We start from the raw sequence: 12,500 nt of genomic DNA, 5'->3' as shown, positions 1-12,500 counted from the left end.
TTCATTATGTCTCTTTACGTCTCTTAATGTCTCTCTTTGTCTCTGGTCCTCTCTCATCCAGACCTCCATGTCTCTGTTTAAGAGTCGTGAGTTTTCAGTAAAAAGGCGTTTCAGTGATTTTCTGGGTCTGCACAGCAAGCTGGCCTCCAAGTATCTTCACATAGGCTACATCGTCCCCCCCGCGCCGGAGAAAAGCATTGTGGGTAAGCAAAGCCACCGCTGCACACACGAGCTGAACTCCCCAACGAGTGATGGCTGTTGTCCAAACTGAGGTTTAGGGAGTCTGTTTGGGTCGTTTCGGTACTTTCAGAGGGTCACAAATAAAACAGACTTTAGTTAACTTCAGTAATGTTAAACAAACAGTACATATTAATATAAACAGTACATATGAATATAAACAACAGTACATATTAATATAAACAACAGTACATATTAATATAAACAGTACATATTAATATAAACAACAGTACATATCAATATAAACAGTACATATGAATATAAACAACAGTACATATTAATATAAACAGTACATATGAATATAAACAACAGTACATATTAATATAAACAGTACATATTAATATAAACAACAGTACATATTAATATAAACAGTACATATTAATATAAACAACAGTACATATCAATATAAACAGTACATATGAATATAAACAACAGTACATATTAATATAAACAGTACATATTAATATAAACAACAGTACATATTAATATAAACAGTACATATTAATATAAACAACAGTACATATCAATATAAACAACAGTACATATTAATATAAACAGTACATATTAATATAAACAACAGTACATATCAATATAAACAGTACATATCAATATAAACAGTACATATGAATATAAACAACAGTACATATTAATATAAACAACAGTACATATCAATATAAACAGTACATATGAATATAAACAACAGTACATATTAATATAAACAGTACATATTAATATAAACAACAGTACATATCAATATAAACAGTACATATCAATATAAACAGTACATATCAATATAAACAACAGTACATATTAATATAAACAACAGTACATATTAATATAAACAGTACATATTAATATAAACAACAGTACATATTAATATAAACAGTACATATTAATATAAACAACAGTACATATCAATATAAACAACAGTACATATCAATATAAACAGTACATATGAATATAAACAACAGTACATATTAATATAAACAGTACATATCAATATAAACAGTACATATGAATATAAACGACAGTACATATGAATATAAACAACAGTACATATTAATATAAACAGTACATATTAATATAAACAACAGTACATATCAATATAAACAACAGTACATATTAATATAAACAGTACATATTAATATAAACAACAGTACATATTAATATAAACAGTACATATTAATATAAACAACAGTACATATCAATATAAACAGTACATATGAATATAAACAACAGTACATATTAATATAAACAGTACATATTAATATAAACAACAGTACATATTAATATAAACAACAGTACATATTAATATAAACAACAGTACATATGAATATAAACAACAGTACATATGAATATAAACAACAGTACATATTAATATAAACAGTACATATTAATATAAACAACAGTACATATCAATATAAACAACAGTACATATTAATATAAACAGTACATATTAATATAAACAACAGTACATATTAATATAAACAGTACATATTAATATAAACAACAGTACATATCAATATAAACAGTACATATCAATATAAACAACAGTACATATTAATATAAACAGTACATATTAATATAAACAACAGTACATATTAATATAAACAGTACATATTAATATAAACAACAGTACATATTAATATAAACAGTACATATCAATATAAACAGTACATATGAATATAAACGACAGTACATATGAATATAAACAACAGTACATATTAATATAAACAGTACATATTAATATAAACAACAGTACATATCAATATAAACAACAGTACATATTAATATAAACAGTACATATTAATATAAACAACAGTACATATTAATATAAACAGTACATATTAATATAAACAACAGTACATATCAATATAAACAGTACATATGAATATAAACAACAGTACATATTAATATAAACAGTACATATTAATATAAACAACAGTACATATTAATATAAACAACAGTACATATTAATATAAACAACAGTACATATGAATATAAACAACAGTACATATGAATATAAACAACAGTACATATGAATATAAACAACAGTACATATTAATATAAACAGTACATATCAATATAAACAGTACATATGAATATAAACGACAGTACATATGAATATAAACAACAGTACATATTAATATTAACAGTACATATTAATATAAACAACAGTACATATCAATATAAACAACAGTACATATTAATATAAACAGTACATATTAATATAAACAACAGTACATATTAATATAAACAGTACATATTAATATAAACAACAGTACATATCAATATAAACAGTACATATGAATATAAACAACAGTACATATTAATATAAACAGTACATATTAATATAAACAACAGTACATATTAATATAAACAACAGTACATATTAATATAAACAACAGTACATATTAATATAAACAACAGTACATATGAATATAAACAACAGTACATATGAATATAAACAACAGTACATATTAATATAAACAGTACATATTAATATAAACAACAGTACATATCAATATAAACAACAGTACATATTAATATAAACAGTACATATTAATATAAACAACAGTACATATTAATATAAACAGTACATATTAATATAAACAACAGTACATATCAATATAAACAGTACATATGAATATAAACAACAGTACATATTAATATAAACAGTACATATTAATATAAACAACAGTACATATTAATATAAACAGTACATATTAATATAAACAACAGTACATATTAATATAAACAACAGTACATATTAATATAAACAACAGTACATATGAATATAAACAACAGTACATATGAATATAAACAACAGTACATATTAATATAAACAGTACATATTAATATAAACAACAGTACATATCAATATAAACAACAGTACATATTAATATAAACAGTACATATTAATATAAACAACAGTACATATTAATATAAACAGTACATATTAATATAAACAACAGTACATATTAATATAAACAGTACATATTAATATAAACAACAGTACATATTAATATAAACAACAGTACATATTAATATAAACAACAGTACATATGAATATAAACAACAGTACATATGAATATAAACAACAGTACATATTAATATAAACAGTACATATTAATATAAACAACAGTACATATCAATATAAACAACAGTACATATTAATATAAACAGTACATATTAATATAAACAACAGTACATATTAATATAAACAGTACATATTAATATAAACAACAGTACATATCAATATAAACAACAGTACATATCAATATAAACAGTACATATGAATATAAACAACAGTACATATTAATATAAACAGTACATATCAATATAAACAGTACATATGAATATAAACGACAGTACATATGAATATAAACAACAGTACATATTAATATAAACAGTACATATTAATATAAACAACAGTACATATCAATATAAACAACAGTACATATTAATATAAACAGTACATATTAATATAAACAACAGTACATATTAATATAAACAGTACATATTAATATAAACAACAGTACATATCAATATAAACAGTACATATGAATATAAACAACAGTACATATTAATATAAACAGTACATATTAATATAAACAACAGTACATATTAATATAAACAACAGTACATATTAATATAAACAACAGTACATATGAATATAAACAACAGTACATATGAATATAAACAACAGTACATATTAATATAAACAGTACATATTAATATAAACAACAGTACATATCAATATAAACAACAGTACATATTAATATAAACAGTACATATTAATATAAACAACAGTACATATTAATATAAACAGTACATATTAATATAAACAACAGTACATATCAATATAAACAGTACATATCAATATAAACAACAGTACATATTAATATAAACAGTACATATTAATATAAACAACAGTACATATTAATATAAACAGTACATATTAATATAAACAACAGTACATATTAATATAAACAGTACATATCAATATAAACAGTACATATGAATATAAACGACAGTACATATGAATATAAACAACAGTACATATTAATATAAACAGTACATATTAATATAAACAACAGTACATATCAATATAAACAACAGTACATATTAATATAAACAGTACATATTAATATAAACAACAGTACATATTAATATAAACAGTACATATTAATATAAACAACAGTACATATCAATATAAACAGTACATATGAATATAAACAACAGTACATATTAATATAAACAGTACATATTAATATAAACAACAGTACATATTAATATAAACAACAGTACATATTAATATAAACAACAGTACATATGAATATAAACAACAGTACATATGAATATAAACAACAGTACATATGAATATAAACAACAGTACATATTAATATAAACAGTACATATCAATATAAACAGTACATATGAATATAAACGACAGTACATATGAATATAAACAACAGTACATATTAATATTAACAGTACATATTAATATAAACAACAGTACATATCAATATAAACAACAGTACATATTAATATAAACAGTACATATTAATATAAACAACAGTACATATTAATATAAACAGTACATATTAATATAAACAACAGTACATATCAATATAAACAGTACATATGAATATAAACAACAGTACATATTAATATAAACAGTACATATTAATATAAACAACAGTACATATTAATATAAACAACAGTACATATTAATATAAACAACAGTACATATTAATATAAACAACAGTACATATGAATATAAACAACAGTACATATGAATATAAACAACAGTACATATTAATATAAACAGTACATATTAATATAAACAACAGTACATATCAATATAAACAACAGTACATATTAATATAAACAGTACATATTAATATAAACAACAGTACATATTAATATAAACAGTACATATTAATATAAACAACAGTACATATCAATATAAACAGTACATATGAATATAAACAACAGTACATATTAATATAAACAGTACATATTAATATAAACAACAGTACATATTAATATAAACAGTACATATTAATATAAACAACAGTACATATTAATATAAACAGTACATATCAATATAAACAGTACATATGAATATAAACGACAGTACATATGAATATAAACAACAGTACATATTAATATAAACAGTACATATTAATATAAACAACAGTACATATCAATATAAACAACAGTACATATTAATATAAACAGTACATATTAATATAAACAACAGTACATATTAATATAAACAGTACATATTAATATAAACAACAGTACATATCAATATAAACAGTACATATGAATATAAACAACAGTACATATTAATATAAACAGTACATATTAATATAAACAACAGTACATATTAATATAAACAACAGTACATATTAATATAAACAACAGTACATATGAATATAAACAACAGTACATATGAATATAAACAACAGTACATATTAATATAAACAGTACATATTAATATAAACAACAGTACATATCAATATAAACAACAGTACATATTAATATAAACAGTACATATTAATATAAACAACAGTACATATTAATATAAACAGTACATATTAATATAAACAACAGTACATATCAATATAAACAGTACATATGAATATAAACAACAGTACATATTAATATAAACAGTACATATTAATATAAACAACAGTACATATTAATATAAACAGTACATATGAATATAAACAACAGTACATATTAATATAAACAGTACATATTAATATAAACAACAGTACATATTAATATAAACAACAGTACATATCAATATAAACAACAGTACATATTAATATAAACAACAGTACATATCAATATAAACAACAGTACATATTAATATAAACAACAGTACATATCAATATAAACAACAGTACATATCAATATAAACAGTACATATGAATATAAACAACAGTACATATTAATATAAACAGTACATATCAATATAAACAACAGTACATATTAATATAAACAGTACATATTAATATAAACAGTAAATGTTAATGAATATAACAACGTACGCTGCTGCTGAGAAGTTTATAATCAGCTGTTATATTTATCTTTTTCCTCAGACAACAAATGTTTTATTTGAATGTGAACAGTTTGTGTCACATGACGTGAGAATCCTGATGAACGTGGTCATAACATGTAGAATGAGTTTGATTATTGATCAGTACATATTGATTAAGTTTAACCTGAGGTTAGTTCAGCTGATGTTCCAACAGTACCTCCAGACTAACCTTCTGTTTCTATCGTGATAAAGTTAACTCCAGCTTGTTCTAGGCTGCTTTTATTGTGAAACTCTGAAACAGGAAGCTGTTCCTGTTTAAATCTAAGCTTCCTGCTGATTTCTTCTTCTGTGTCTCAGAGGGTCTTTGTCTCTTTGAACAGAGTTTAGTTCTCCGTCTACTAAACTAAAGAACGTCTGTTAGTAAAGACACTTCCTACAAAATAAAAGACGTGTGACTGACACTATCAAGCTGTTTTAACGTGAACGTGATGCATAATTAGCTGTTTGTTAACCGGTTATATGTTAATGAGCGTCTGCTCGTCTGCAGGGATGACCAAGGTGAAGGTGGGGAAGGAGGACCAGTCGTCCAACGGGTTTGTGGAGAAGAGGAGGTCGGCTCTGGAGAGGTACGGTTTTAAAGATGATGGTCAGCACGAACAAAATGAATATTAAAATAATCAATCCGTTAGTTATTTTAGATCCACCTCCTCCCTCTCAGGAAATCATAAAAAGGTCCCAATGTTGGTTAAAAGAAAATGATATATAAATATTAAAATCTTTACAACCTCTCTGTGTTCACTTCCTGTAGTTCAGAGCGTCTCCTCCTTGTAGTCACATGACTGTTGGTCTCAGATGAATCAATCATGACTTCATAGTTTCACAATTTAATGTTTTTACACAATCTGTTTTAATGTGAACACTTTATTAGAGGAGACATTTATAATGAGAACATGAAGAATGTAAAGTTTCTGACTAGATGTCACAATATGACACTTCCTGGCAGAAGTGTCTGTCACACATGATGTGTTCGAGGACCATCGGGAAGTTGAAAATCCAACGATATGGTGTTTTTTTAAAAGAACACTTATTATAAACACGAGGGAAAGAAAATAACTTGGATAAAAAAAAAGTGTGTGTGTGTGTGTGTGTGTGTGTGCGTGTGTTTTGTGGTAAAGATCAACCTGGTCAGAACTTTACAGGCCGAAAGGTTAAACCACAAATATTAGATACATCATTATCACAACACGCATGTTCATGTACGTGTGCGTGTTAAATACCGAGGAGGTGGGCGGGGCTGGCATTCCGCTGGCCTTTACTGAAGGTGTTTGATTGACAGGAAGGTCAGCCAGTGACAGCTGATGGAGCTCAGAGCTGCAGAACTCCACACTGATGGACACACACACACACACACACTTAAAATTCTTAACTTTCATTTTTTTTATGAATGTTTGGTATTTTGGAAACATAGATCCTCAATTGTAACATTTGTAAACCTTTTTTTGGAAAGGTGCTTTATATAAAGGTGCTTTATTATTATTATTATTATTATTATAGGACTATAAGTTGAGGGATGCAGATGTTTTAGCAACATTTAAAACTACACTTCACTTATAGTTTGTGACTTTGTGACACTGAGGTCACAAACAGCTGAGAACCTCGAGATATGAAGGATGTTGACGTTGTGACACCAACCAGCAGAACAAGAGTCTAACTTAATGAATCCTGTGTCTCCTGCAGGTATCTGATGAGGACGGTGAAGCATCCCATCCTGCTGAAGGATCCCGACGTGCTGCAGTTTCTGGAGAGCTCGGAGGTAAAAGAAAAAACTGCATTTTACCTGAAGAACCTGAACGCATCTGATCAGCTGTTTACATGCGTCACAACAAACCCTCTCTGCTCCTCGTCTCTTTAAAAGCTTTAGAAGTACTTGGTTACTTTGACACCAGTGGAGGGGTCAGGAGGTCATGGGCGTTCATCCTCTGGGGACCACGAATGGTCCTCTGTGACGTGATCTAAACCAGCAGAGATGTCTCACTCTGATCCAAAAGACAGAGACGATGCTTCTGCACAAAAACTCTCTCTGACTTTTTCTTCGCTTCGAGCAGCGAAGGTCGACGCTACGAAGCCTCTTTAAAAACTGCCTCTGGGTTTAAGGGCCCGCGGCGTTTCCTGTTTCCTCGCTTTATTGTCCACTCCGACTGAAACCCCTGTAAACACTGACCCCCCCCCCCCCCCCCTCCCTCCTCCTCTTCATCACCCCTCTCTAGCGTTTGTGGGATTGCGCTGGGTCCACAATAAATGGCCCGGTGTCACCGATTTAACAGATGAATCACTCGGACGCTTGACCGAGCGTGTCGGTCCGTCCGGCCTCGCTTAATGAAACACAACCCCCCACACCCCCGTCAGCGAGGGGCCCCGGGGACCCAAGCCGCCCCGGTAAATGAGATTGGAGAAGGGGGGAGGAAGGGGGAGGAGGGACCCTGAAGCCGATGTCCGGGAGAAAAGTAAACTTTTCCAAAATGAAGAAAAATGAGCCTATTTTCAGATGGACGTCCCTCGTTTTCAGCTTGTTTTTGTTCTTTATACGATGGTTAAAGTTGCTCGACACATTAAATCAGATTGGAGCTAAAATGTGGGAGACATCCCAATCAGAAGGGGGGAGGAGACCACAGCTGTGATAGAGTTCAGAGAGATGGGAGGGAGAGGAGAAAGAGCCGGCTAAACAAAGTGAAAAATCAACAGGTAAGTACAGCAAATGGATGAAATGGAAGCGGGGGAGGTTTGAAATGAGGCGAACGGAGAGAAAGAAGTGAGAGAATTAAAGGGAGAAAAGAACCCAGAGGAAGAAAGACAAATATAAATGTAAAGGATGAAGCAGGAAGAAAAAAGACGATGTTTTAAACCTCAAATGACGAGAACAAACCAATAAAGTCCAGGTAGAAAATATGAATACATATAATTAATGGCTCACATTATTTCATTATTTCACTATAATATACTAGACTTGTATTGTGAAATATCAGCACAGGAAGTGTTTATTTCTATTGATGGAACTTAAAAGTGGTTTTAAAGAGCAGCCAAATTAAATTTAGAGTAATAATAATAATGGAATGAAAACCAGACTTTCTTTTATTTTATTTTAACGTTTTCAAATATGCAAGAACAGTACAACTTAATCCCACAAAAAATGTATAACAGAAAATATGAGAGTATTCTTTTAATGATGAATTGATAAATAGACAATTCTTATGTCTTGAGATGTCTTTGAGATACCTGAACCTTTGTACCTGGATGAGACAGTCTCTGGTAGAGACCTGTCAATCACAGTAGCCCCGCCCTAAAGCATCCCCTGCTTTATTGTCTGTTTGACTCTAAATGGACCATAATGTACTAAATGAACATCATGCTGTATTGAAGAAGACTTGAAACTAGAGATTGAGACCATAAACTCATGTTTACAATGTTTACTGAGGTAATAAATCAAGAGAGAAGTAGAGTCATTTTCTCATAGACTTCTATACAACCAGAGGAGTCGCCCCCTGGTGGACACTAGAGAAAATGCAGCTTTAAGACTTTAAAGAACCGGAGGTTGCCTCCTGCTCATGACTCTGTTGTTGTACTGAAGGAGGTATTGTTGTAGAAATGAATTTATCAATGAGTTTAACCACTGATGCTGTTTGTTTGTTGTCTAGTTGCCGCGGGCGGTCAGCACTCAGGCTCTGAGCAGCGCCGGACTCCTTCGAATGGTCAACAAGGCCGCCGAAGCCGTCAACAAGATGACCATCAAGATGAGCGAGTCGGACGCTGTGAGTGGATGAGGAAGGAACAGGAGGATAGAAGGGAGGGGGAAAAGGAAAGATGAAGAGGATGCTCAGGAAGGCTGGAGGAAAGGAAGGAAGGGAGGGAGGGAAAGATGACAGTGTTGTTGTAGCAAACGGTGGCCATTGAAAGAGGAGAAAGGGAATTAAGGATGAGGACAAGATGGGAAGGAAAGAAGAAAGGAAACGTCTACTAAGGAAGGAGGAAAGAATGGAAATAAGGAACTAGGGAGGAAGAAAGAGAGGATGTAGATATGGAAGGGGAAAGGGAAAGAAAGGAAGTAGGAAATAAACATCTGAGATTAAATGAGGAAGCAGGATGGAAGGAAGTAAGGATGAAGGGTGGAGGGAAAGAAGGAAAGAGGAGGTGCAGTAGGAGAAGAGAGGAAGAGGAGACAAGGAGGTCACAGTAAGGCTAAAGGGAGCAGGGGAGGAAGGAGAATAGGAAATAACTGTAGAGAAGATGGGAAGGAAAGAGGAAAGGAAATATGAGCTAAGGAAGCAGGAGGGGAGGAAGACAGAAAGGATATAGATAAGGGAGGAGGAAGTTAAAAACTAGTGTCCTGTGTGTTTCAGTGGTTTGAGGAGAAGCAGCAGCATTTTGAGAATCTGGACGTTCAGCTGAGGAAACTTCACGCCAGCGTTGAGTCTCTGGTCTGTCACAGGAAAGGTGAGACGACGGCCATCTTTAACTCTCACACTCACTACCACCTTAGTCCACAGGGGGCGCCAAAACACATTACAGATCTGTGTTGTTGGGTTTTTTAAAACACTTTTAGATAAATAGTTCAACATGCTGTCTAATACCTGTGGTTTTAAGGATGTGGTCCACACTGCACATGTCCTGTCTACATGTAGTTTCATATATTGTCTCTCTTCTCCAGAGCTGTCGGTGAACACGGCACAGTTCGCCAAGTCGGCGGCCATGTTGGGGAACAGCGAGGACCACACGGCTCTGTCCAGAGCTCTGTCCCAGCTGGCCGAGGTGGAGGAGAAGATCGACCAGCTGCACCAGGACCAGGCCAACGCCGACTTCTACTTCTTCTCAGAGCTACTGGGAGACTACGTCCGCCTCATCACCGCCGTCAAGGTACGACACGACACGGGTCCGGTGGTGGAGACTAGAACATGAACTGGTCCTCTACTGGGGTTCTATTATGAGTTCTCTGGGAAGTACATATGGTTTTTATTTAGTGAAGTTCAAACCAGAAATCATTAAAAGTCAGGTAGAAACCAGACAGGATATGAAACAGGACAGTAGAGTAAAGTAGCACTATACTAGAGTAGCACTATACTAGAGTAGCACTATACTAGAGTAGCTCTATACTAGAGTAGCACTATACTGGAGTAGCACTATACTAGAGTAGCTCTATACTAGAGTAGCACTATACTAGAGTAGCACTATACTAGAGTAGCACTATACTAGAGTAGCACTATACTAGAGTAGCTCTATACTAGAGTAGCACTATACTAGAGTAGCACTATACTAGAGTAGCTCTATACTAGAGTAGCACTATACTAGAGTAGCACTATACTAGAGTAGCACTATACTAGAGTAGCTCTATACTGGAGTAGCACTATACTGGAGTAGCACTATACTAGAGTAGCTCTATACTAGAGTAGCACTATACTAGAGTAGCACTATACTAGAGTAGCACTATACTAGAGTAGCTCTATACTAGAGTAGCACTATACTAGAGTAGCACTATACTAGAGTAGCTCTATACTAGAGTAGCACTATACTGGAGTAGCTCTATACTAGAGTAGCTCTATACTGGAGTAGCACTATACTGGAGTAGCACTATACTGGAGTAGCTCTATACTAGAGTAGCTCTATACTGGAGTAGCTCTATACTGGAGTAGCTCTATACTGGAGTAGCACTATACTGGAGTAGCTCTATACTGGAGTAGCTCTATACTAGAGTAGCACTATACTAGAGTAGCTCTATACTAGAGTAGCTCTATACTGGAGTAGCTCTATACTAGAGTAGCTCTATACTGGAGTAGCTCTATACTGGAGTAGCTCTATACTGGAGTAGCTCTATACTAGAGTAGCTCTATACTGGAGTAGCTCTATACTGGAGTAGCTCTATACTGGAGTAGCTCTATACTGGAGTAGCTCTATACTAGAGTAGCTCTATACTGGAGTAGCTCTATACTGGAGTAGCACTATACTGGAGTAGCTCTATACTGGAGTAGCTCTATACTAGAGTAGCTCTATACTGGAGTAGCTCTATACTGGAGTAGCACTATACTGGAGTAGCTCTATACTGGAGTAGCTCTATACTAGAGTAGCTCTATACTGGAGTAGCTCTATACTGGAGTAGCTCTATACTAGAGTAGCTCTATACTGGAGTAGCACTATACTGGAGTAGCTCTATACTGGA

The 12,500-nt window shown here is 31.6% G+C and overlaps 1 protein-coding gene across 1 annotated transcript in view; it reads left to right on the top strand.

Moving 5' to 3' along the window:
• snx2 (sorting nexin 2) overlaps window positions 1-12,500 on the top strand; it is a 26,832-nt gene that overhangs the window by 6,877 nt on the left and 7,455 nt on the right. Inside the window, exons 6-11 of the mRNA XM_076082551.1 lie at window positions 62-203; window positions 6,843-6,921; window positions 8,033-8,108; window positions 9,988-10,101; window positions 10,690-10,783; window positions 10,998-11,203. Coding sequence (XP_075938666.1) covers window positions 62-203; window positions 6,843-6,921; window positions 8,033-8,108; window positions 9,988-10,101; window positions 10,690-10,783; window positions 10,998-11,203 — 711 coding nt within the window. The remainder of the gene's footprint in view (window positions 1-61; window positions 204-6,842; window positions 6,922-8,032; window positions 8,109-9,987; window positions 10,102-10,689; window positions 10,784-10,997; window positions 11,204-12,500) is intronic.

This window comes from Anarhichas minor, unplaced genomic scaffold (assembly GCF_050575085.1).
Source record: "Anarhichas minor isolate MPS153535 unplaced genomic scaffold, ASM5057508v1 ptg000095l, whole genome shotgun sequence".
NCBI classification, from domain to species: Eukaryota; Metazoa; Chordata; class Actinopteri; order Perciformes; family Anarhichadidae; genus Anarhichas; species Anarhichas minor.
The sequence above is the reverse complement of the archived record's forward strand: the minus strand, read 5'-3'. Positions and strand labels throughout refer to the sequence as shown.